Source organism: Zea mays, chromosome 4 (assembly GCF_902167145.1).
Source record: "Zea mays cultivar B73 chromosome 4, Zm-B73-REFERENCE-NAM-5.0, whole genome shotgun sequence".
Classification (NCBI taxonomy): domain Eukaryota; kingdom Viridiplantae; phylum Streptophyta; class Magnoliopsida; order Poales; family Poaceae; genus Zea; species Zea mays.
Genome location: NC_050099.1, coordinates 166,102,984 through 166,130,721, shown reverse-complemented (window position 1 = coordinate 166,130,721; position 27,738 = coordinate 166,102,984). Strand labels below are relative to the sequence as shown.

General features: G+C 46.2%; 2 protein-coding genes across 2 annotated transcripts; one reads left to right on the top strand and one right to left on the bottom strand.

Moving 5' to 3' along the window:
* The first annotated feature begins 8,395 nt into the window (after positions 1-8,395).
* Positions 8,396-11,241, top strand: LOC100276132 (uncharacterized). The gene is made up of 2 exons (NM_001149992.2): positions 8,396-9,203; positions 10,674-11,241. Exons 1-2 carry the CDS (start codon positions 8,597-8,599, stop codon positions 11,069-11,071), a joined length of 1,005 nt encoding a protein of 334 aa, NP_001143464.2. The 5' UTR covers positions 8,396-8,596; the 3' UTR covers positions 11,072-11,241.
* A 1,016-nt stretch (positions 11,242-12,257) lies between these two features.
* LOC542301 (histone 2B5) lies at positions 12,258-13,116 on the bottom strand. The gene has a single exon (NM_001111888.2). The coding sequence runs from the start codon at positions 13,028-13,030 to the stop codon at positions 12,566-12,568; it is 465 nt and encodes a 154-aa protein (NP_001105358.1). The 5' UTR covers positions 13,031-13,116; the 3' UTR covers positions 12,258-12,565.
* Positions 13,117-27,738: the final 14,622 nt, after the last annotated feature.

Sequence of the window (27,738 nt, the reverse complement as noted above, 5' to 3'; positions counted from 1 at the left end):
CCCAGCAAGGTGGCGCAAATTGAGGCGGCCGGTCTTAATGAAGAAGAAATGGCCCTCATTATCAAGAGATTCAAGACGGTGCTAAAGGGTCGCAATGGACAGCCGAGCAAGACTAAGACCAAGGGGAAGCGATCATGCTTCAAATGCGGTAAGCTTGGTCATTTTATTGCTAACTGTCCTGATAATGATAGTGACCAGGAAAAGGGGAACAAGAGGGAAAAGAAGAAGCATTACAAGAAGGCAAAGGGCGAGGCGCATCTAGGCAAGGAGTGGGACTCGGATTGCTCCTCGTCCGACTCCGACAATGAAGGACTCGCCGCCACCGCCTTCAACAAATCAACCCTCTTCCCCAACGAGCGTCACACATGCCTTATGGCAAGAGAGAAGAAGGTATGTACTCGCAACTCTACCTATGCTTCTTCAAGTGAGGACGAATCTAGTGATGAGGATGAAGTAGATTATTCATGTTTGTTCAAGGGCTTAGATAGATCTAAGATAGACAAAATTAATGAATTAATTGATGCCTTGAATGAAAAGAATATACTTTTAGAAAAGCAAGAGGATTTGTTGTATGAAGAGCATGATAAATTTGTTGAGGCACAAAAATCCTATGCTTTAGAAGTTAAGAGAAATGAAATGCTTTCTTTTGAACTATCTACTTGTCATGAAACCATTTCTACTTTGAAAGGTGTCAACAATGATTTAAATGCTAAATTAGAAGTAGCAAACAAATCCAATTCTTGTGTAGAACATGTTGAAATTTGTACTAGGTGTAAAGACTTTGACATTAATGCTTGTAGTGAACACCTAGTTTCAATTTCCAAGCTTAATGATGAACTGGCTAGTCTTAATGCTCAACTTAAGACTAGCAAGAATGATTTCGATAAGCTAAAATTTGCAAGGGATGCCTACACAATTGGTAGACACCCCTCAATTAAGGATGGACTTGGCTTCAAGAGAGAAGCTAAGAACTTAACAAGCCATAAGGCTCCCATTCCCGCCAAGGAGAAAGGGAAGGCCCCTATGGCTACTAGTGCTAAAAGGAACCATGCATTTTTGTATCATGATAGAAGACAAACTAGAAATGTAAGTCATGATGCTTATGATTCATATGTTTATGATTCTCATACCATGTTTGCTCCTAGTTCCTCTTATGTGTATGATAGAAATGTTACTAGGAGAAATGTTGTTCCTAAAAGAAATGCTATTCATCATGTGCCTAGAAGGAATGTTATTCATGCTCCTAGGAAAATAGCAAATGAACCTTCCACAATTTATTATGCTTTAAATGCTTCCTTTGCTATCTGTAGAAAGGATAAGAAAATTGTTGCTAGGAAGTTAGGGGCAAAATGCAAGGGAGACAAAACTTGCATTTGGGTCCCTAAGGATATTTGCACTAACCTTGTAGGACCCAACATGAGTTGGGTACCTAAGACCCAAGCCTAAATTTGCCTTGCAGGTTTATGCATCCGGGGGTTCAAGCTGGATTATTGATAGCGGATGCACAAACCATATGACGGGGGAGAAGAAGATGTTCACCTCCTACGTCAAGAATAAGGATTCCCAAGATTCAATCATATTCGGTGATGGGAATCAAGGCAAGGTAAAAGGGTTAGGTAAAATTGCAATTTCTAATGAGCACTCTATCTCTAATGTGTTTTTAGTAGAGTCACTAGGATATAATTTACTATCTGTTAGTCAATTGTGCAATATGGGATATAACTGTCTGTTTACAAATATAGATGTGTCTGTCTTTAGAAGAAGTGATGGTTCACTAGCTTTTAAGGGTGTATTAGACGGCAAACTTTATTTAGTTGATTTTGCAAAAGAAGAGGCCGGTCTAGATGCATGCTTAATGGCTAAGACTTGCATGGGCTGGCTGTGGCATCGCCGCTTAGCACATGTGGGGATGAAGAACCTTCACAAGCTTCTAAAGGGAGAACACGTGATAGGTCTAACCAATGTTCAATTCGAAAAAGATAGACCTTGTGCAGCTTGTCAAGCAGGGAAACAGGTGGGAGGAGCGCATCACAGCAAGAATGTGATGACCACTTCAAGACCCCTGGAGCTGCTGCATATGGACCTCTTCGGACCCGTCGCCTATCTAAGCATAGGGGGAAGTAAGTATGGTTTAGTTATTGTTGATGATTTTTCCCGCTTCACTTGGGTGTTCTTTTTGCAGGATAAGTCTGAAACCCAAGGGACCCTCAAACGCTTCCTCAGGAGAGCTCAAAATGAGTTTGAGCTCAAAGTGAAAAAGATAAGAAGCGACAACGGGTCCGAGTTCAAGAACCTTCAAGTGGAGGAGTTCCTTGAAGAGGAAGGGATCAAGCACGAGTTCTCCGCTCCCTACACACCACAGCAAAATGGTGTGGTAGAGAGGAAGAACAGGACGCTCATCGACATGGCGAGGACGATGCTAGGAGAGTTCAAGACCCCCGAGTGCTTTTGGACGGAAGCCGTGAACACGGCGTGCCACGCCATCAACAGGGTCTACCTTCATCGCCTCCTCAAGAAGACGTCGTATGAGCTTCTAACCGGTAACAAACCCAATGTATCTTACTTTCGTGTATTTGGGAGCAAGTGCTACATTCTAGTGAAGAAAGGTAGAAATTCTAAGTTTGCTCCCAAAGCTGTAGAAGGGTTTTTGTTAGGTTATGACTCAAATACAAAGGTGTATAGAGTCTTCAACAAATCATCGGGTTTGGTTGAAGTCTCTAGCGACGTTGTATTTGATGAGACTAATGGCTCTCCAAGAGAGCAAGTTGTTGATTGTGATGATGTAGATGAAGAAGATGTTCCGACGGCCGCTATACGGACCATGGCGATTGGAGAAGTACGGCCACAGGAACAAGATGAACGAGATCAACCTTCTTCCTCAACTATGGTGCATCCCCCAACCAAAGATGACGAACAGGTACATCAAGTGGAGGCGCTTGATCAAGGGGGAGCACAAGATAATCAAGTGATGGAGGAAGAAGTGCAACCGGCACCTCCAACCCAAGTTCGAGCGATGATTCAAAGGGATCATCCCGTCGACCAAATTCTGGGTGACATTAGCAAGGGAGTAACTACTTGATCTCGATTAGTTAATTTTTGTGAGCATTACTCCTTTGTCTCTTCTATTGAGCCTTTCAGGGTAGAAGAGGCCTTGCTAGATCCGGACTGGGTGTTGGCCATGCAAGAGGAGTTAAACAATTTCAAGCGCAATGAAGTTTGGACACTGGTGCCTCGTCCGAAGCAAAATGTTGTGGGAACCAAGTGGGTGTTCCGCAACAAACAGGACGAGCACGGGGTGGTGACGAGAAACAAGGCTCGACTTGTGGCAAAAGGTTATGCCCAAGTCGCAGGTTTGGACTTTGAGGAGACCTTTGCTCCTGTGGCTAGGCTAGAGTCCATTCGTATTTTGCTAGCATATGCCGCTCACCATTCTTTCAGGTTGTACCAAATGGATGTGAAGAGCGCTTTCCTCAACGGGCCAATCAAGGAGGAGGTGTACGTGGAGCAACCCCCTGGCTTCGAGGATGAACGGTACCCCGACCACGTGTGTAAGCTCTCTAAGGCGCTCTATGGACTTAAGCAAGCCCCAAGAGCATGGTATGAATGCCTTAGAGACTTTTTACTTGCTAATGCTTTCAAGGTTGGGAAGGCCGATCCAACTCTTTTCACTAAGACATGTGATGGTGATTTGTTTGTGTGCCAAATTTATGTTGATGACATAATATTTGGTTCTACTAACCAAAAGTCTTGTGAAGAGTTTAGCAGGGTGATGACGCAGAAATTCGAGATGTCGATGATGGGCGAGTTGAACTACTTCCTTGGGTTCCAAGTGAAGCAACTCAAGGACGGCACCTTCATCTCCCAAACGAAGTACACGCAAGATCTGCTAAAGCGGTTTGGGATGAAGGACGCCAAGCCCGCAAAGACTCCGATGGGGACCGACGGACACACCGACCTCAACAAAGGAGGTAAGTCCGTTGATCAAAAAGCATACCGGTCAATGATAGGTTCTTTGCTTTACTTATGTGCTAGTAGACCGGATATTATGCTTAGCGTATGCATGTGTGCTAGATTTCAATCCGATCCTAAGGAGTGTCACTTAGTGGCGGTGAAGCGAATTCTTAGATATTTGGTTGCTACGCCTTGCTTCGGGCTCTGGTATCCAAAGGGGTCTACCTTTGACTTAGTTGGATACTCAGACTCCGACTATGCTGGATGTAAGGTCGATAGGAAGAGTACATCGGGGACGTGCCAATTCTTAGGAAGGTCCCTGGTGTCATGGAACTCTAAGAAACAAACTTCCGTTGCCCTATCCACCGCTGAGGCCGAGTATGTTGCCGCAGGACAGTGTTGCGCGCAACTACTTTGGATGAGGCAAACCCTCAGGGACTTTGGCTACAATCTGAGCAAAGTCCCACTCCTATGTGACAATGAGAGTGCTATCCGCATGGCGGAGAATCCTGTTGAACACAGCCGCACAAAGCACATAGACATCCGGCATCACTTTTTGAGAGACCACCAGCAAAAGGGAGATATCGAAGTGTTTCATGTTAGCACCGAGAACCAGCTAGCTGATATCTTTACCAAGCCTCTAGATGAGAAGACCTTTTGCAGGCTGCGTAGTGAGCTAAATGTCTTAGATTCGCGGAACTTGGATTGAATTGTAGCATACATGTGTTTATGCATTTGATCAGGTTCATTCTGCATTTTGTTGCTTATTGTGGTGCTCAAGTTGTACAAACCCTCCCTGGACCTCACAAGTCCGTTGCAAAGTGATGCACATGTTTAGGGGGAGATGTGTTACAACTTGACCCTTTGAGACTAACCTTGTGCTTGAGTTTGATAATTTAGTCTCGAAGGAGGATTGAAAGGGAAAAGGTGGACTTGGACCATGAAAGACTTCCACTGCACTCCGATGAGAGGGTAACTAATTCCAAGTTCATCTCATGAAATCTTATTGCCATTTGCTCTTAATTGAAGACTTTGGTGAGGCAATGAGGTTAAAAGGCCAAGATTGATCCCGTTTTGGTGCTTGATGCCAAAGGGGGAGAAAATAAAGGCCAAAGTGATAAATGGATCAGCTACCACTTGAGAGATTTTGAAAATAGTAGAATAGAGTTTTTGTTTTGTCAAAAGCTTTTATTGTCTCTTATTTTCAAAAGTTGGCTTCTTGTGGGGAGAAGTGTTGATTATGGGAAAAAGGGGGAGTTTTTGAAATCCGTGATCAAATTCTTTGAAATGACTCTCTTTATGCTTCAATATGTGTGTTTGACTCTTTATGCTTCAATATGTGTGTTTGACTTAAAGATAGAGATTTGAGTTTGATTTGCAAAAACAAACCAAGTGGTGGCAAAGGATGATCCATATATGCCAAAATTGAATCAAAACCAATTTGAGTTTTTATTTGAAGTGATTTCGCACTTGTTCTAGTTGCTTTATGTTGTGTTGGCATAAATCACCAAAAAGGGGGGAGATTGAAAGGGAAATGTGCCTTTGGGCCATTTCTAAGTATTTTGGTGATTGAGTGCAAACACAAGTGCTTAAATGTGAAAATATGCCCAAGGATGAACAAAGTGCAAATCACAAGTTAAGGTATGTTTCTAAGCCTTAGTACATTAGTTTTGTGTACTAACATCTTGTCTAAGTGTTAGAAACAGGAGAAAGAAGAAAAGAAAAGAAGTGGAGAGTGGCTGTGTACAGCCAAAGGCTGCTTCGGGCTGGGGCACCGGACTGTCCGGTGTGCACCGGACAGTGTCCGGTGCGCCAGATCAGCGCAGCGCAAACCAGCCGCTCTCGGGTTTTTCTCCGGCGACTTCGGCTAAAATTCACCGGACTGTCCGGTGTGCACCGGACTGTCCGGTGAGCCAACGGTCGGCCGGGCCAACGGTCGGCCGCGCGATCGGCGCGCGACACGTGGCCGAGCCAACGGTCGGAAGGAAGCACCGGACTGTCCGGTGTGCACCGGACTGTCCGGTGCGCCAGATCTGCAACGGTCGGCAACGGTCGGCTTCGCCATTTAAGGAAACAAATCGGGCACCGGACAGTGTCCGGTGTGCACCGGACTGTCCGGTGCGCCACGAGACAGAAGGCAAAGATGGCCTTCCAGATTTGTTCCCAACGGCTCCTAGCTGCCTTGGGGCTATAAAAGGGACCCCTTGGCGCATGGAGGAGTACACCAAGCATTCCTACAACTCTTCTAAGCACCAAGACATCAATCTCACGCATTCGTTTCATTGTGATAGCATATAGAGCTCTTGTGGAGTTGTGAACTCTTTGTGTTGCGTTGCGAGCTCTTGTTGCGACTTGTGTGCGTGTTGTTGCTCTGATTTTCGAGTCTTGTGTGCGTTGCTCATTCCCACCTTACTTCGTATTCTTTGTGAACTTAATTGTAAGGGCGAGAGACTCCAAGTTGTGGAGATTCCTCGCAAACGGGAAAAGATCAAAGGAAAGAAAAACACCGTGGTATTCAAGTTGATCATTGGATCACTTGAGAGGAGTTGAGTGCAACTCTCGTCCGTTGGGACGCCACAACGTGGAGTAGGCAAGTTTTGTACTTGGCCGAACCACGGGATAACCACCGTGTCAACTCTGTGATTGCTTTCTTGTGGTTATCGTGTTTTGAGTTCTCTCTAGCCACTTGGCCATACTTGTGCTAACCCTTAACAAGTTTTTGTGGCTTAAGTTTTGAGCTTTTACAGGATCACCTATTCACCCCCCCCCCTCTAGGTGCTCTCAGACACGTATATGGTTCGCATTCGGTTTGCCTTCCAAAACCGGGTGTGACAGACAGGAGCCATCCCCAACGGCTATGTGGTGTTTGAGGGCTATAAATACCCCCAACCACCACTACTCCAAGCATCCAAGTTTCCAGCACTTCACATTCAATACAAGAGCTAGTGCATTCACTCCTAGACACAAATTAAAAGATCAAAGCCTCTCCAAGTGTTTAAGTTTATTCGAATCACCTAGTGACTTGAGAGAGAGTTTGTTCGTGTTCTTTGAGCTCTTGTTTCTTGGATCGCTTTCTTCCTTCCTCTTTCTTGTTCCAAAGTGACTTGTAAGCAAGGCAAGAGACACCAAGGTGCCGTTTGGTTCATATATTTGTAACGCAATGGGTAACTGATAACGTTAAATTATGTTTGTTTTAGTCCAACCGTAATCAGATACCACACTAAAAATTGATACCAGCCTATTCAAATTTGTTACCGCTAGTAATCGAGCGTAAACCATTACCATTACCATTACCATTTACGTTACATTTCTTGAACCAAACAGCACCCAAGTGTGTGGTGGTCCTTGCGGGGTCTAAGTGACTCGTGGAATTAAGAAGAAAGCTCACTCGGTCTAAGTGACCGTTTGAGAGAGGGAAAGGGTTGAAAGAGACCTGGTCTTTGTGACCACCTCAACGGGGACTAGGTTCTTTAGAACCGAATCTCGGTAAAACAAATCACTGTGTCATCCGCTTTATTTCTTGGTTAATTTGTTTTCCCCCTCTCTCCCGGACTCGGATTTAATTCTAACGCTAACCCCGACTTGTAGATTGTGTTTTAAGTTGTAAATTTCAGATTACGCCTATTCACCCCCTCTAGTCGACTTTCAATTTGTATTTAGCACATATGAACTAAACAATATGTGTTGGTTATTTAATCACCAAAACATTTATAGAAATGGCCTAAGGATATATTTCTCTTTCACCTTCGCTTCGACCACCTCCTCGCTCCCTGCGATCCCAGTGTGGCCCTCTCGCTTGGCTCAGCGGTGACCTAAACCGGCACCGCATCCATGTATCGGGCGCTCTTGGACACGAGCACCATCCACCACGGGCCCTAGAACGTCATGATGCCATGTGCGTCCTTCGACAAGCGGCGGCAGCGCAGCCATGGCAGTCGATACACTAGTAAATTTAACAGACTGTAGATGAAGGACTACTATAATTATAATCTATAGAGTTAAAATATTATAAAAGTTATAACCGGATTAAAGACGTAGCACAACAAACATTATGCTAGAGATACTCTCAGAGTGCACATCCTCGGACTTGCATGCAGGGAGCAGCGAAGAGAATCGCTGGACGCTTCTCGCCCTCGCGGGGGTGTGGGGACAAATCAATGGCGTAGTTGGAGAGTACCTTATACTCTAATACTAAAATTATGGACAACAAATCGTGTATATAATTGCATATTATACTGTTTAAAAAGTGGAATATGCTAGAGATAGTATGTGCTCATGGAAAAAGAAACGGCGGCAAACTCTAGAGTTGCTATTTTAGGTGCAACCTAACCTACCTAGAAGCAGGTGGGCAAAAAGGCATTCGATCCATTCCGTGAGGCGAAAACCGGAAACGCTACACGCGGCCTCCGTTTAATAAGGTGGTCATATTCCATCCTTGCTCGGCATGGCGCTTCATCCAGGGCAAACCTTATTCTCGCCGACCCTCTTCCAAGGCAAATCTCCTCCAAAAACAGCTGCCATCTTGCTTCATGCCAACAATAATGGCAGTATCGATGAATGATCCATCAATCTTCCTAGCCCCTCGCGAAATCTCCCTATCGCCGAAAGACCCTTCCCCGTCCCCGGTAGCGCTAGCTCCGTCCTGATGCGCATGCCGCGGCTGCCCCTCCTCCTCAAGGTAGCCGCGGCGGCGGCTGCCGGGGCGCTGGCGCTCATTGTCGCGGCGCGCCTCCGCAGGGAGGACGCCGTGGCCTCGCTCCGCCGGGAGATCCGCGAGGCACTCACGGCACTTGTCGCAGACGACGAGGACAGCGACGACGCCGAGGAGAACTCTTCCTCCCCGCCGCCGCCGTCCGTGCTGATCACGGGGTTCCGCGCCCACGGCAAGAGCTCGCTGGTCAACACGGCGTGCCGGGCGCTGGCGGCCGAGGACGGCCCTCTGCTGCTGCGGGCGGAGGCTTCACCGCCCGGCGGCGGGAGCGAAGGGCTGAGGAAGCTCCGGATGGTCAAGGCCGTGGTGGCCGGGTCCGACGTCGACGGCGCGGGGGCGGGGGAGGGCGACGTGGTGGAGCTGCTGGACGCGCCGCCGCTCGCCGAGACCGGTAAGCTGACGAGGGAGGACATCGACGCCGCCATCAGCAGCGGGGACCCTGAGTGCGTTGTGTTCATTCTGCGCTGCAACGCGCCCACCAAGGAACGGAACGCCGCCATCAAGCGCCTCCCGGAGATTTCTGCCGCCGTCAGAAACAAAGGTCAGTCTTACAGAACTTCTCGTGGGCTTTGTGTGTCGCACTGTTTATTTATACTGGGCCGTCTACTAGAAAGGCCCAACCCATACAAAGATAGTTGCGCAATGGACCTTGGATTTAGTAATCCTTCCGTTAGGTTGTTTTAGTTTTTGTGATAAGGTTAAACTTTCATTGAACGAATTTATGGAAAAATACCCAAATATCTATGTAATGTAAAATTAGTTTAGCTAAATCCAGCATAAAACATATTTGGATAGTACATTTATTTGGTAATACTATTTTTTAAAAAAAAAAAGACTACGGAGGGGAGAGAGATTCCCCGCCTGGATAGTTGAAGGGTCGAGTCAATTACAAGGCAGCGCGCTCCGGCATGAGCCCGAGGCTGAGCAGTTACACATGATCGAAGATGCACGCGCTATTGGAGCAAGCCAGGGATCATGGAGGCTGGAGCAAATCGCCCTTCTAAAATTGTTAGGTCGTTCGTCGCAGGCATGGAAGATCACATTGCGCGACAGGTGTGTCTCGTTCGTGAAAATGGTGCCATTCCTAGCATTCCATAGACGGGCTATAGCCAAGTAGCTGGATCAAGCCCCATGTCGTTGGCGAAGTCCAAATGTTGACGTCGTTAGTTCAAGAAAGTTATGACAGGCCGACAGAGTGCCATATTTATTTGGTATAGCATAGATGATAATATATTTTTTCTCTAAATTTGATCAAAGCTGAAGACAAAAAATAAAAAAATATATATTTGCGAGCAGAGGGAGAAACAATTATTGCAGTAGTCCGTCTGTATATCAATTTAAAACTCGTTGTGTAGGTAGGAGGCTGTTAAGTTTTTCGTGGAAATGACTTCTGATTATCGATTTAAAGATAAACATACAGTGAAATTTGCAAGTAATGTGAGCCTTTTTGTTTCTTTAATTTCTTTGGTACTAATAGAAAACTGATCCACCTTCGCAAAAGAGAATGTAAAGATCTATCAGAGATGAGATTTTTGAGTCAAAACTTCTTTTTTTAAGCTCATGGGAGCATGCCCCCCTCCCCACGTCCATCAGCATAGCAAGGCAACATACATTTTTTTTATTTTTTCTCGATGGGGGAGGCAAAAATCCCACCTCATATATTGAGCTTTTGAAGCCTGGGAACATAACCCTAAAAGGGCAAAGAAATTACAATTGTGAGAGGGCGAGGGAGAGACATCCATGCCAAGCAAGAGCTTGAGTGGATTGGATTTCACTACGGTTCCCTTGCGTGTGCTCGGGATAGGTGTAGTAATTTTTAGTCTACAAACACACATCTGCGATACACGTAAGGAGGGTTACAATTAGGGGGATTTACTGCATGAAGATATAATTGTTACGCCTCTTTCACAATTGACAAAATACAATTTACATTTACATTGTGTTCAGGTGTGAGTATTTTATATATCCTGTAATAAGGCTGAATTTGATTGTTACTAACATCCATTAACAGGGCTTAATTTGATCATCGTGTTGACTTTTAAGAAGGCCATGAGATCCATTAGGCAGGCTGAAGAGCTTCTACGGGAGGTGTCGTTCAGGGCCAGAACTGATTGTGTCTACTTCATCGAGAACTACACCTGGAGCAACAACGGCCCCAACCTCCACCATCCCCCCGTCATCAGGAACGACTTCGAGACTCATTTCACGGTGCTGACAATCATTCGCCAGTGTCTTGAGTTCATCAAGCTAAACAGGAGCCAGTCCAAGAGCAAGAAAAAGACGAACGGCGAGCAGGAAAAAGCACCCGAGCCTAAACTTAAGAATAATCCACCTGCAGAAACTAACAAACAGCGCCAGAAACTCAACGAGTCCATTGTAAAACCTTTCCTCAGCAGTTCAGAAACTTGAATCGCCCGGCTATACGTATGATGTACTGATCAGACTGATGTAGACATACTTGTATAGCACTGAGGTAGTCTGACAAGCTGCGTAAAATGTAACGATCATCCATTCGTTTTGTGAAGATACACGTCCTCTTTATGTATCATAAATCAAGATGTGCTGCTGCCTTTTCTCGTTACTGGAATTCGTAAAGACGCAAGCACGAAAACCCTCTTTCCATATGTATCGTAGATCATAATATCACTTCTTATACAGATCTAAAAACACCAATATTTGTATGAAAGGACATTACATGTACATAGAATCATTTGTTTATACGTCATAACTAACAATGTACATAGAATCATTTGTTTATTATCATAGACGGAACATGAATGAACCAACAATGTTGGCCTGCCTTATTTTCTTTATAGCCGATCAGTTTAGTAATCCAGACACCAGCAATAGTAGTCTGATGCTGAAACTGCCAGGAGTTCCTTCTGGGCTCATCCTCTTGAGCTCTCTCTGCCTCCAGGCCGAATAGTTGTTCGGCGCCTCGCCTTAGCCGGAGCTGTAATCTCTTGGGTGAGCTTGTGTTCTCATCCTGAATTCCTGATGTGCAGTACAGCCTCATTGCTGCAACAAAGACCCATATACTACTCCTTAGCATCACCCATATACTCTGCAGCAGTATATGGGTCTGTTTGGTTGAGGAGATATCATACCTGCAGAGGATACAATCTCCTTAGCATCACCACGCTCCTCAACCAAATAGACCCATATACTACTGCATAGATCATCCAAGCAGTGACATACCCAAGGTATGCTTGCGTAAGGCACTTCGGGGAGTTACAGCTTGCGGTATCTATATATATGCATAACACCTTCTCTCAAAAAAAGCAAAACCATTGTGGTAACTGATTCCTGAACCATACATCAGCAAGCTAGACCTAACAATCTTTGTACCAATCTGTATGGTTGTACTTGATATATGATACTCTGCATCCAAACAACATTTCACAAGCGGATAATTATTGACTGGTTTTATCACGCACAACAACAACAAAAAACAAACGCAAACACTTTACAACGTGGTCTTAGGGTTTAGGGTGTGGCTTTAAAGAACGTATCAGATTGAGCTGTTGTTAGTAGAACCACACCATACCTTCTTTGCTTATTCCCATTATACATAGATTGGATGGGATTGAAAAAATTTAAAAAAAATTTGACTTGTTTGAGATTTAAACTCACTCAATCTCACTCAATCTATATAGATTGAAAGCTAACCGAATAAGACCTAACAAGATTAACAACTGACATATATGGTAGGCGGACATAAGATCACTGATCAACATTCAAATAACCATAGCAATACATTACCACCATGACTAAATTCATAACACAGGCAAAAGCCACTGCACCACTTACACACACCAGCCAACCACCACTACTGCCATGAGAAGCGGCACATGACAGTGCTTGCTTGAGAAGCAGACAACAACGACGCCTACAACAAGGCGGCTAAGACGAGGTGAACTTGGTGACGGCCTTGGTACCCTCCGAGACGGCGTGCTTGGCGAGCTCGCCGGGGAGGACGAGGCGGACGGAGGTCTGGATCTCGCGGGAGGTGATGGTGGGCTTCTTGTTGTACCGGGCGAGCTTGGCGGCCTCCGCGGCGAGCTTCTCGAAGATGTCGTTGATGAAGGAGTTCATGATGGACATGGCCTTGGAGGAGATGCCGATGTCGGGGTGCACCTGCTTCAGGACCTTGAAGATGTAGATCTTGTAGGTCTCCACGCTCTTCTTCGCCTTCTTCCTACCCTTCTTGTCGCCGCCCTCCTTGCCGGCGGACTTGCCCGCAGGTAGCCGCTTCTCCGCCTTGGGCTTCTTCCCCGCGGGGGCCTTCTCCGCCGGAGCCGCCTTCTCCGAGGGCTCCTCCTCCGCCACCTTCTTCGCCGCCGGCTTCTTCTCCGCCTTGGGCGCCATCAATACCGCTCAGATTTTCTGGATGATAGGAGTAGGAGCGATGGAAAACGATGATACGCTGTGAAGTTGCGGAGGATTTCTGCGATGAGAAAATGGCGCAGATGTGGGGCGGGTACTTATAGAGGAAATGTGGTGCGCGCTGGTTGGTGGAAAGGTGGTGGATGCCGCGGATCGCTGGGGGAGGAGGCGCGCGAGGCGTTCGTGCTTCTTGCCTTGGACGGCTCAGATGCGTTTTGGAGCGGATCGCTGACATGGCCAAAGTGCGCGCGGGAAGAGACGGAGGGAAATGCTTTTCGTCGCGCAAGCGGGTGACGTCATCGGCGAGGCACAGGTCACAGGGTTGTTTTGTCTTTTTTTTTAATCTAGTTGTAAGGTGAATTTCGGTGTTGGGAAATTGCTATATAGATAAGTTAGGCGTTTGGGAATGCTGATTCTATATGATGATTCTAAGCTCAGATTACAAAATTTCCAAAATACTCATATGTGTCAATTATCACACTAATGTGATCAGTTTATGTAAGTAACATTTTTAGTTGCCTACTTATTCATAATCGCCATACAAAAATCTAAATTATTCTGTAATTCCTAAAATAACGTTGCATGCAACAAATATCCTTACCTTAACGGCTATACCGGAAAGAGAATCATAGACCTTATGAGAGAGTGTGTATAAACCTCTAAACCCCATTAATGTTACTTTGCTATCCCCTTTTATAGATAAGGGAGAAGAGATGTTTACATTAGTTGGACTATTGATCTAGTTACCTAGGACCAAACAAGCCCATTCTTATACTATTCGTGAAGTCATATGAAGAGTCGTACCTTCGAACGTTGCACAGTGTTAGTGATGTTCTTCAACAACTATCATACTTGTTGTTGGAACATGTACGTTGCTTCCACAAACACTAAGGCTTGTGGCGTTGGTACTGAAAGGGAAATAGGGTTTAACCTTTTCTCACAATTAATTTTGGTGGTTTAATGCCCAACACAAATATATGGACTAACTAGTTTGCTATAGAATACATGTTCTACAGGTGCACAAAGGTTCAACACAAACCAATAGATATTCAAATTATGGACCAAATACAAAGGAGCAAAAGAAACTTGAGTGTGCTGAGGAACGGCGCACCGGACTGTTCGGTGTGCCACCGGACAGTGTCCGGTGCACCAGGACCGTACAACTCAAACAAGCCACTCTCAGGTTTTTGGAGACGCACTCCGCTATAATTCACCAGACTGTCCGGTGTGCCACCAGACTGTCCGGTGTGCCACCAGACTGTCCGGTGAGTCAGCGGGCAACAACTCTCTAGCACCAACGGTCGACTCTGACATGTGAACAGTGCACGAACAGTACGCGCCAGAAGTCAGAGCAAAGTCAGAGGCGCACCGGACAGTGTCCGGTGTGGCACCGGACTGTCCGGTGCCGCAAGAGGACAAATCCTCCAACGGTCGATTGCTCCTGAACCCTAACGGTTGGGTGAGTGGCGGCGCATAGGACAGTCTACAGGACCTGTCCAGTGGCGCACCTAACTGTCCGGTGCGCCCATCGACAGCAGCCTTCCCCAACAGCCATTTGGTGGTTAAGGGCTATAAATACCCCCCAACCACCACCACACCAAGCATCCAAGCATTCTGAACATTACATTCAATACAAGAGCAATAGCCTCCACTTCAAGACACAATCAAAGCAATCGATCCACTCAAAGTCCCCGAATCAACTCTAGTGCATTAGGACTTGTGAGAGGATCTCTTATGTTGGTTTGGCCTTCTTTTTCTTTTCAATTCTTACTCTCAAGTGCTTTGTAAGCAAGGCAAGAGACACCAATTGTGTGGTGGTCCATGCGGGGTCTAAGTGACCCGTGAGATTGAGGAAGAAGGCTCACTCGGTCTAAGTGATTGTTTGAGAGAGGGAAAGGGTTGAAAGAGACCCGGTCTTTGCGACCAACTCAACGGGGACTAGGTTCTTTAGAACCGAACCTTGGTAAAATAAATCACCATGTTCACTCGCTTTATTTTCTTGGTTGATTTGTTTTCCCCTCTCTCCCAGACTTGATTTAAGTTCTAACGCTAACCTCGGCTTGGAATTTGTGTTTTAAGTTGCAAATTTCAGATTACGCCTATTCACCCCCCTCTAGGCGACTTTCAATTGGTATCGGAGCCCGATGCTTCATCAAGAGTCTAACAACTCGAAGTGATGTCGGGAGAACACGCCAAGAGGGGGATCGTGACCGGCAACAAGCTCGCAAGCTTGGGAAGAACCCTCTCAAGGGAGTCTGGCCACAAGCATAAGGAGGAATCCTCTTCCTTCAACAAGACGCATCGAAAGGGTTGAAAGGGAAATGTGCCCTTGGGCCATTTCTAAGTATTTTGGTGATTGAGTGCCAACACAAGTGCTTAAATGTGAATTCATGATTATGGATGGACAAAGTGCAAAACAAGAGCAAAGGTATGTTTCTAAGTCTTAGTATATTTGTTTTGTGTACTAATATACTTGTCTAAGTATTAGAAACAGAAAGAAGAAGAAAAGAAAAGAGTTGGCTGTGTACAGCCAAAAGGCTGTTTCGGTCTGGGGCACCGGACTGTCCGGTGGTGCACCGGACTGTCCGGTGGTGCACCGGACTGTGTCCGGTGCGCCAGGCTGCCTCGAGCGAAGTGGCCGCTCTCGGGAATTTGCCGACGGCGTACGACTAAAATTCACCGGACTGTCCGGTGTGCACCGGACTGTCCGGTGAGCCAACGGTCGGCCGGGCCAACGGTCGGCCGCGGAATCTGCGCGCGACACGTGGCCGAGCCAACGGCTAGAAGGGGGCACCGGACTGTCCGGTGTGCACCGGACTGTCCGGTGCGCCAACGGCTCTCTGGCAGCCAACGGTCGGCTGCGCCGTTTAAGGAAAGAAATCGGGCACCGGACAGTGTCCGGTGTGCACCGGACTGTCCGGTGCACCAGTCGACAGAAGGCAAGATCAGCCTTCCAGATTTGCTCTCAACGGCTCCTAGCTGCCTTGGGGCTATAAAAGGGACCCCTAGGCGCATGGAGGAGCACACCAAGCAACCTTAGAGCATTCTTGATCATCCACACTCAGTCTTTGCGCATTCGTTTGTCATTCTCAGTGATTCGAGCTCCGTTCTAGTGAGAACTTTGAGATAGTCTTTTGAGCTCGATTCTTGGCCGTGTGTGTGCGCATTTTGCTGTGGATTTATGTGTGTTGCTTCCCTCCCTTACTCCGTATTTCCTTGTGAATCTCAAGTGTAAGGGCGAGAGGCTCCAAGTTGTGGAGATTCCTCGCAAACGGGATATTGAAAGGCAAAGCAAAACATCGTGGTATTCAAGTTGGTCTTTGGACCGCTTGAGAGGGGTTGATTGCAACCCTCGTCCGTTGGGACGCCACAACGTGGAGTAGGCAAGCGTTGGTCTTGGCCGAACCACGGGATAAACCACTGTGTCATCTCTGTGTTTGATCTCTTGTGGTATTGTGTTTTGTTGAGACTCCTCTCTAGCCACTGGGCAATTATTGTGCTAACGATTAACCAAGTTTTGTGGCTTAAGTTTTCAAGTCTCACAGGATCACCTATTCACCCCCCCCCTATAGGTGCTCTCAATTGGTATCGGAGCCGTTCTCTTCAAGAAGGGACTAATCGCCCGAAGAGATGGATCCTAAAGGGAAGGGAATCGTGATCAACGACAAGGAGAAGGAGTCCTTCATCAACGAGCCAATGGATGACAAGTCCAACGACTCGGGCTCGGGCCACAGACGCAAAGATGGGAAGAAGAAGAAGACAAGACGCATCAAGGAGATCGTCTACTACGACAGTGATGAGTCTACTTCCTCCCAAAAGGACGACGACTACAACGACTACGAGAAAAAGAAACCGGTCAATTCGAACTTTTCTTTTGACTACTCTCGTATTCCGCATAGTTCAAGTTCACATTTGCTCTCCATTCCACTCGGCAAGCCCCCACACTTTGATGGAGAGGACTATGGATTTTGGAGCCACAAAATGCGTAGTCACCTATTCTCTCTCCATACTAGTATATGGGAGATTGTAGAAAGTGGAATGCACTTTGATAGTTCCGATAGTCCCATGTTCATTAATGAGCAAATACATAAGAATGCACAAGCTACTACTGTTCTTCTAGCTTCTTTGTGCAGGGATGAATACAACAAAGTGAGCGGCTTGGATAACGCCAAGCAAATATGGGACACCCTCAAGATCTCTCATGAGGGGAACGACGTCACCTTGCTCACCAAAATGGAGTTGGTGGAGGGCGAGCTTGGATGGTTCGCAATGATAAGGGGCGAGGAGCCAACTCAAACATACAACCGGCTCAAGACCCTTATCAACAAAATAAGGAGCTACGGGAGCACGCGATGGACGGACCACGACGTCGTCCGCCTAATGCTAAGGTCATTTACCGTTCTTGATCCTCATTTGGTGAACAATATTCGTGAAAATCCCAGGTACACCAAGATGTCGCCCGAAGATGTCCTTGGGAAATTCGTTAGCGGGCGAATGATGATCAAGGAGGCGAGGTACGTGGACGACGCCTTGAATGGTCCGATCAACGAGCCGCAACCCCTTGCTCTCAAGGCAACACGAAGCAAGGAGGCGCTACCTAGCAAGGTGGCACAGATTGAGGCGGCCAGACTTAATGATGAAGAGATGGCTCTCATCATCAAAAGATTCAAGACGGTGCTTAAAGGTCGCAAGGGACAGCCAAGCAAGACCAAAGCCAAGGGGAAGCGCTCATGCTTCAAATGCGGTAAGCTTGGTCATTTTATTGCTAACTGTCCTGACAATGATAGTGATTAGGATCAAGGAAACAAGAGGGGGAAAAAGAAGAACTATAAGAAGGGAAAAGGCGAGGCTCATCTTGGCAAGGAGTGGGATTCGGACTGCTCTTCGTCCGACTCCGACAATGAAGGACTCGCCGCCACTGCCTTCAACAAGTCATCCCTCTTCCCCAACGAGCGTCACACTTGCCTCATGGCAAGGGAGAAGAAAGTAAGCACTCATAATACTAGTATTTATGCTTCTTCAAGTGAGGATGAGTCTAGTGATAATGATGAGATAGATTACTCATGCTTATTCAAGGGATTAGATAGAACCAAGGTAGACAAAATTAATGAATGAATTGATGCCTTGAATGATAGGAATATACTTTTAGAAAAGCAAGAAGATTTGTTGTATGAAGAACATGATAAATTTGTAGAAGCACAGAAATCTCTTGCTTTAGAAATTAAGAGGAATGAAATGCTCTCTAGTGGATTATCTTCTTGTCATGAAACTATTGCTAAGTTAAAAAGTTTTAATGAGGATTTAAATGCTAAACTAGAAGTAGCTAGTAAATCAACATCTTGTGTAGAAATTGTTGAAACTTGCAATAGGTGTAAAGATTTTGACATTGATGCTTGTAGTGATCATTTAGTTTCAATTTCCAAATTAAATGAGGAATTGGCTAGTCTTAATGTCCAACTTAAGACTAGCAAGAATGAATTTGACAAGCTAAAATTTGCAAGGGATGCCTACACGATTGGTAGACACCCCTCAATTAAGGATGGACTTGGCTACAAGAGGGAAGCCAAGAACTTGACAAGCCATAAGGCTCCCATCTCCGCCAAGGAAAAAGGGAAGGCCCCTATGGCTAGTAGTACTAAAAGGAACCATGCTTTTATGTATCATGATAGGAGACAAACTAGAAATGCTTATAGGAGTTATAATGCTTATGATGATTTTGACTCTCATGCCATGTTTGCTTCTAGTTCTTCCTATATGCATGGTAGAAATATGTCTAGGAGAAATGCTATTCATTATGTGCCTAGAAAGAATATTATTCATGCTCCTAGGAAAATAATGAATGAACCCTCTACAATTTATCATGCTTTAAATGCTTCCTTTGCTATTTGTAGAAAGGATAGGAAAATAGTTGCTAGGAAGTTAGGGGCAAAATGCAAGGGAGACAAAACTTGCATTTGGGTCCCTAAGGATATTTGCACTAACCTTGTAGGACCCAACATGAGCTGGGTACCTAAGACCCAAGCCTAAATTTGCCTTGCAGGTTTATGCATCCGGGGGTTCAAGCTGGATTATTGACAGCGGATGCACAAACCATATGACGGGGGAGAAGAAGATGTTCACCTCCTACGTCAAAAACAAAGATTCCCAAGATTCAATAATATTCGGTGATGGGAATCAAGGCAAGGTAAAAGGGCTAGGTAAAATTGCAATCTCCAATGAGCACTCTATCTCTAATGTGTTTTTAGTAGAGTCTCTTGGATATAATTTACTATCTGTTAGTCAATTGTGCAATATGGGATATAACTGTTTATTCACAAACATAGATGTGTCTGTCTTTAGAAGATGTGATGGTTCACTAGCTTTTAAGGGTGTACTAGAAGGCAAACTGTACTTAGTTGATTTTGCAAAAGAAGAGGCCGGTCTAGATGCATGTTTAATGGCTAAGACTTGCATGGGCTGGTTGTGGCATCGCCGCTTAGCACATGTGGGGATGAAGAACCTCCACAAGCTTCTAAAGGGAGAACACGTGATAGGTCTAACCAATGTCCATTTCGAAAAAGATAGACCTTGTGCAGCTTGTCAAGCAGGTAAACAAGTGGGAGGAGCACATCACAGCAAGAATGTGATGACCACATCAAGACCCCTGGAGCTGCTACATATGGACCTCTTCGGACCCGTCGCCTATCTGAGCATAGGAGGAAGTAAGTATGGTCTAGTTATTGTTGATGACTTTTCCTGCTTCACTTGGGTGTTCTTTTTGCAGGATAAGTCTGAAACCCAAGGGACCCTCAAGCGCTTCCTCAGGAGAGCTCAAAATGAGTTTGAGCTCAAGGTGAAGAAGATAAGGAGCGACAACGGGTCCGAGTTCAAGAACCTTCAAGTGGAGGAATTCCTTGAGGAGGAAGGGATCAAGCACGAGTTCTCCGCTCCCTACACACCACAGCAAAATGGTGTGGTAGAGAGGAAGAACAGGACGCTAATCGACATGGCGAGGACGATGCTTGGAGAATTCAAGACCCCCGAGCGTTTTTGGTCGGAAGCTGTGAACACGGCTTGCCACGCCATCAACAGGGTCTACCTTCACCGCCTCCTCAAGAAGACTTCGTATGAGCTTCTAACCGAGCAAGTTGTTGATCTTGATGATGTAGATGAAGAAGACGTTCCAACGGCCGCAATACGCACCATGGCGATTGGAGATGTACGGCCTCAGGAACATTTGGAGCAAGATCAACCTTCTTCCTCAACCATGGTGCATCCCCCAACTCAAGACGATGAACAGGTTCATCAAAAGGAGGCGTGTGATCAAGGGGGAGCACAAGATGATCACGTGATGGAGGAAGAAGCGCGACCGGCACCTCCAACCCAAGTTCGAGCGGTGATTCAAAGGGATCATCCCGTCGACCAAATTTTGGGTGACATCAGTAAGGGAGTAACTACTCGATCTCGATTAGTTAATTTTTGTGAGCATTACTCCTTTGTCTCTTCTATTGAGCCTTTCAGGGTAGAGGAGGCCTTGCTAGATCCGGATTGGGTATTGGCCATGCAGGAGGAACTCAACAACTTCAAGCGCAATGAAGTTTGGACACTGGTGCCTCGTCCCAAGCAAAACGTTGTGGGAACCAAGTGGGTGTTCCGCAACAAACAGGACGAGCACGGGGTGGTGACGAGGAACAAGGCTCGACTTGTGGCAAAAGGTTATGCCCAAGTCGCAGGTTTGGACTTTGAGGAGACTTTTGCTCCTGTGGCTAGGCTAGAGTCAATTCGCATCTTGCTAGCATATGAAGCTCACCATTCTTTCAGGTTGTACCAAATGGATGTGAAGAGCGCTTTCCTCAATGGGCCGATCAAGGAAGAGGTGTACGTGGAGCAACCCCCTGGCTTCGAGGATGAACGGTACCCCGACCACGTGTGTAAGCTCTCTAAGGCGCTCTATGGACTTAAGCAAGCCCCAAGAGCATGGTATGAATGCCTTAGAGACTTTCTAATTGTTAATGCTTTCAAGGTTGGGAAAGCCGATCCAACTCTCTTTACTAAGACATGTGATGGTGATTTGTTTGTGTGCCAAATTTATGTCGATGACATAATATTTGGTTCCACTAACCAAAAGTCTTGTGAAGAGTTTAGCAGGGTGATGACGCAGAAATTCGAGATGTCGATGATGGGCGAGTTGAACTACTTCCTTGGGTTCCAAGTGAAGCAACTCAAGGACGACACCTTCATCTCCCAAACAAAGTACACGCAAGACTTGCTGAAGCGGTTTGGGATGAAGGACGCCAAGCCCGCAAAGACTCCGATGGGGACCGACGGACACACCGACCTCAACAAAGGAGGTAAGTCCGTTGATCAAAAAGCATACCGGTCAATGATAGGGTCTTTACTTTATTTATGTGCTAGTAGACCGGATATTATGCTTAGCGTATGCATGTGTGCTAGATTTCAATCCGATCCTAAGGAATGTCACTTAGTGGCGGTGAAGCGAATTCTTAGATATTTGGTTGCTACGCCTTGCTTCGGGCTCTGGTATCCAAAAGGGTCTACCTTTGACTTGGTTGGATACTCAGACTCCGACTATGCTGGATGTAAGGTCGATAGGAAGAGTACATCGGGGACGTGCCAATTCTTAGGAAGGTCCCTGGTGTCGTGGAACTCTAAGAAACAAACTTCCGTTGCCCTATCCACCGCTGAGGCCGAGTATGTTGCCGCAGGACAGTGTTGCGCGCAACTATTTTGGATGAGGCAAACCCTTCGGGACTTTGGCTACAATCTGAGCAAAGTCCCACTCCTATGTGATAATGAGAGTGCTATCCGCATGGCGGAAAATCCTGTTGAACACAGCCGCACAAAGCACATAGACATCCGGCATCACTTTTTGAGAGACCACCAGCAAAAGGGAGATATCGAAGTGTTTCATGTTAGCACCGAGAACCAGCTAGCCGATATCTTTACCAAGCCTCTAGATGAGAAGACCTTTTGCAGGCTGCGTAGTGAGCTAAATGTCTTAGATTCGCGGAACTTGGATTGAATTGTAGCATACATATGTTTATGCCTTTGATCATGTTCATTCTGCATTTTGTTGCTTATTGTGGTGCTCAAGTTGTACAAACATTCCCTGGACCTCACAAGTCCTTGTGTAAGTGATGCACATATTTAGGGGGAGTTGTGTTACAACTTGACCCTTTGAGACTAACCATATGCTTGAGTTTACTTGATTTAGTCTCGAAGGAGAATTGAAAGGGAAAAGGTGGACTTGGACCATGAAAGACTTCCACTGCACTCCGATGAGAGGGTAACTTATTCCAAGTTCATCTCATGAACTCTTATTGCCATTTGCTCTTATTTGAAGATTTTGGTGAGGCAATGGGGTTATCGGGCCAAGATTGATCCCGTTTTGGTGCTTGATGCCAAAGGGGGAGAAAATAAAGGCCAAAGTGATAAATGGATCAGCTACCACTTGAGAAATTTTGAAAATAGTAGAAAAATAGTAGAATAGAGCTTTTGGTTTGTCAAAACTCTTGTATTGTCTCTCTTGTCAAAAGTTGGCTTCTTGTGGGGAAAAGTAGTGATTATGGGAAAAAGGGGGAGTTTTTGAAATCTCAAATCAATTTCTTTTGGAATGACTCTCCTTATGCTTCAACATGTGTGTTTGACTTAGAGATAGAGATTTGAGTTTGATTTTCAAAAACAAACCAAGTGGTGGAAAGGGATGATCCATATATGCCAAAATTGAATCAAAATAAATTTGAGTTTTATTTGAAGTGATTTTGCACTTGTTCTAGTTGCTTTATGTTGTGTTGGCATAAATCACCAAAAAGGGGGAGATTGAAAGGGAAATGTGCCCTTGGGCCATTTCTAAGTATTTTGGTGATTGAGTGCCAACACAAGTGCTTAAATGTGAATTCATGATTATGGATGTACAAAGTGCAAAACAAGAGCAAAGGTATGTTTCTAAGTCTTAGTATATTTGTTTTGTGTACTAATATACTTGTCTAAGTATTAGAAACAGAAAGAAGAAGAAAAGAAAAGAGTTGGCTGTGTACAGCCAAAAGGTTGTTTCGGTCTGGGGCACCGGACTGTCCGGTGGTGCACCGGAAAGTGTCCGGTGCGCCAGGCTGCCTCGAGCGAAGTGGCCGCTCTCGGGAATTTGCCGACGGCGTACGGCTAAAATTCACCGGATTGTCCGGTGTGCACCGGACTGTCCGGTGAGCCAACGGTCGGCCGGGCCAACGGTCGGCCGCGGAATCTGCGCGCGACACGTGGTCGAGCCAACGGCTAGAAGGGGGCACCGGACTGTCCGGTGTGCACCGGACTGTCCGGTGCGCCAACGGCTCTCTGGCAGCCAACGGTCGGCTGCGCCGTTTAAGGAAAGAAATCGGGCACCGGACAGTGTCCGGTGTGCACCGGACTGTCCGGTGCACCAGTCGACAGAAGGCAAGATCAGCCTTCCAGATTTGCTCTCAACGGCTCCTAGCTGCCTTGGGGCTATAAAAGGGACCCCTAGGCGCATGGAGGAGCACACCAAGCAACCTTAGAGCATTCTTGATCATCCACACTCAGTCTTTGCGCATTTGTTTGTCATTCTCAGTGATTCGAGCTCCGTTCTAGTGAGAACTTTGAGATAGTCTTTTGAGCTCGATTCTTGGCCGTGTGTGTGCGCATTTTGCTGTGGATTTGTGTGTGTTGCTTCCCTCCCTTACTCCGTATTTCCTTATGAATCTCAAGTGTAAGGGCGAGAGGCTCCAAGTTGTGGAGATTCCTCGCAAACGGGATATTGAAAGGCAAAGCAAAACACTGTGGTATTCAAGTTGGTCTTTGGACCGCTTGAGAGGGGTTGATTGCAACCCTCGTCCGTTGGGACGCCACAACGTGGAGTAGGCAAGCGTTGGTCTTGGCTGAACCACGGGATAAACCACTGTGTCATCTCTATGTTTGATCTCTTGTGGTATTGTGTTTTGTTGAGACTCCTCTCTAGCCACTGGGCAATTATTGTGCTAACGATTAACCAAGTTTTGTGGCTTAAGTTTTCAAGTCTCACAGGATCACCTATTCACCCCCTCTAGGTGCTCTCAAGGGTGACAAGAAGAAGAAGATGAAGGAAGTGGTCTACTACGAGACCGACTCTTCGTCGCCCTCCACATCATCAAGCTCCGACCCATCCGTCGCTTCTAAGCGCCATGAGCGCAAGAAGTATAGTAAGATGCCACTTCGTTATCCCCGTATTTCAAAGCGCGCTCCTTTACTTTCCGTTCCCTTAGGCAAACCACCATACTTTGATGGTGAGGATTATTGTATGTGGAGTGATAAAATGAGGCATCACCTAACCTCACTCCACGCAAACATTTGGGACATTGTTGAGTTTGGAGCACAGGTACCTAATGTGGGGGACGAAGGCTATGACTCGGACGAGGTCGCCTAGATTAAGCACTTTAACTCCCAAGCCACAACTATACTCCTCGCCTCCTTGTGCCGAGAGGAGTATAATAAGGTGCAAGGGTCAAAAAGTGCCAAAGAAATTTGGGACGTCCTCAAGATGGCGCACGAAGGGGACGAGGTGACCAAGATCACCAAGCGCAAAACGATCGAGGGAGAACTCGGTCGATTCGTCCTCAACAAGGGAGAGGAGCCACAAGCAATGTATAACCGGCTCAAGACCTTGGTCAACCAAGTGCGCAACCTCGGGAGCACCAAGTGGGATGAACACAAAATGGTCAAGGTTATTCTTAGATCACTTGTTTTTCGTAATCCCACTCAAGTGCAACTAATCCGTGGAGACCCTAGATATAAACAGATGTCTCCCGAGGAGGTGATTGGCAAGTTTGTGAGCTTTGAACTTATGATCAAAGACTCCAAACATATTGTCAAGTTGGAGCAAGGCACCACCTCAACACCCGAGGTGCAACCCGTCACATTTAAGGCGACGGAAGAAGAAAAGAAGGAGTCTACACCAAGTAGGCTTCCAATCGATGCCTCCAAGCTTGACAACGAAGAGATGGCTGAAAGGGAAATGTGCCCTTGGGCCATTTCTATAAGTATTTTGGTGATTAAGTGTCCAACACAAATGTCTTTTACTCCTTGTGTGTTAAACAAGCAAAAGGTGCAAATCATGTAACAAGGTATGTTTCTAGACTTAGTACATTGTTTTGAGTACTAACATATTTTGTCTAAGTGTTAGAAACAGAGAAAAGAAGAAAAGAAAAGAATTGCAAAAGACTTGGCTGGGTGCAGCCGATGTCCAGCTCGGCCTGGCACACCGAACTGTCCAGTGAGCCAACGGTCGCCAGCGCAACGGTCGGCCGCGCAATCCGCGGGCGACGCGTGGCCCGCACCAATGGTCGGCAGGGTGCACCGGACAGTGTCCGGTGCGCCAACGGGCCTGAAGCTGCAATGGTCGTCTGTGCCAGAAAAGGAAGGAGATCGGCACCGGACATGCTACAGTAGCTGTCCGGTGGTGCACCGAACTGTCCGGTGCACCACCCGACAGAAGGCAAGTTTGGCCTTCCATGTTGATCTTCAACGGCTCCTTGCTGCCTTGGGGCTATAAAAGGGACCCCTAGGTGCATGGAGGAGCTACACAAGCATTCACTAAGCATTCTAAGGCATCCAAGCTTTGTTCCCGCACATTCGTTTCGTTGTGTTAGTGATTTGAGCTCTATTCGAGTCAAGGACTCCTCGTGTTGTCATTTGAGCTCAAGTCTTCTCTTGTGTGCGTGGGTGCGCTACGATTTGTGTCTTGTGTGTGTTGCTCATCCCAACCTTACTTCGTGCTTTCATTGTGATCTTTGTTGTAAGGGCGAGAGACTCCAATCTTGTGGAGATTCCTCACAAACGGGAATAATCAACTAAAGGAAAAATCGTGGTATTCAAGTTGATCATCGGATTACTTGAAAGGGGTTGAGTGCAACACTCGTCCATTGGGACGCCACAACGTGGAAGTAGGCAAGTGTTACTTGGCCGAACCACGGGATAAAATCGTGTGTCTCTTGTGATTGATTTCTCTATGATTGTTCTTATCCACAAGAACTCGCTCCTCAACTACTTAGTTGCACTAACACTTCTATAACTAAGTTTTGTAGCTATTTAGTGTTGAATTTTACAGGATCACCTATTCACCCCCTCTAGGTGCTCTCAATTGGTATCAGAGCCGTACTCTTCATCTAAGGGACTAATCGCCCGAAGAGATGGATCCTAAGGGAAAGGGGATGGTGGTCAACAACAAGGAGAAGGAGTCCCTCTTCAACGAGCCAAGGGACGACAAGCCCACTGACTCAGGATCGAGTTACAAGAAGAGGGACGGGAAGAAGAAGAGGCGCATCAAGAAGATCATTTACTACGACAGCGACGCCTCCTCTTCTTAACCAAGAGACGACGACGACGATGACTCGTCTAAAAAGAAATCGGTTAATCAAAACTATTCATTTGATTATTCTCGTATTCCATTCAATTCTAATGCTCATTTGCTATCAATTCCACTTGGTAAACCTCCACACTTAGATGGAGAAGACTACTCTTTTTGGAGTCACAAAATGCGTAGTCACTTATTTTCTCTCCATCCTAGTATTTGGGAGATAGTTGAAAATGGAATGCATTTCGACAGTACGGATAACCTTGTGCTTATTAATGAGCAAATTCATAAGAATGCACAAGCTACCACTGTTTTGCTAGCATCTTTGTGCAGGGATGAATACAACAAGGTGAGCGGCTTGGACAACGCCAAGCAAATCTGGGACACCCTCAAGATATCTCATGAGGGAAATGACGCCACCATGATCACCAAAATGGAGTTAGTGGAAGGCGAGCTGGGGAGATTTGCGATGATCTGGGGAGAGGAGCCAACACAGACCTACAACAGGCTCAAGACCCTCATCAACAAAATTAGAAGCTATGGAAGCACAAGATGGATGGACCACGATGTCGTCCGACTTATGCTAAGGTCATTCATGGTAATTGACCCCCATCTTGTAAACCTTATTCGTGAAAATCCCAGGTACACCAAAATGACGCCCGAGGAGATATTCGGAAAATTCGTGAGCGGGCGTATGATGGTAAAGGAAGCGTGATACGTGGATGATGCTCTTAATGTCCCTCTACCCGTCTACGAGCCTCAACCTGTTGCTCTCAAAGCAACAAGCAGCAGGGAGGCGCTACCAAGCAAGGTGGCACAAGTTGAGGCTGTCGGGCTAAACGAAGATGAGATGACCCTAATCATCAAGCGCTTCAAGACCGCACTGAAAGGATGCAAGGAGTACCCCAACAAGAACAAAGCAAGGGGAAAGCGCTCCTGTTTCAAATGTGATAAGACTGGTCATTTCATAGCGCAATGCCCCGATAATGATAATGACCAGGAACAAGAAAGCATGGGAAGAGGGAGAAGAAGAAGGTTTACAAGAAGGCGAAGGGGCGAGGCGCACCTTGGCAAAGAATGGGATTCAGACTGCTCTTCATCCGACTCCGACGATGAAGGACTGGCAGCCTTGGCCTTCGACAAGTCTTTGCTCTTCCCCAACGAACACCACACTTGCCTCATGGCCAAGGAGAAGAAGGTAAGTGTTCGAGATTCCCCTAAGTACTCTACTTCTAGTGATGAGGATTCCTCCGATGATGAAGTAGATTACTCTAGTTTATTTAAAGGATTAGATATAGCTAAAGTATAAAAGATTAATGAATTAATTGATGCTCTAAATGAAAAGGATAGA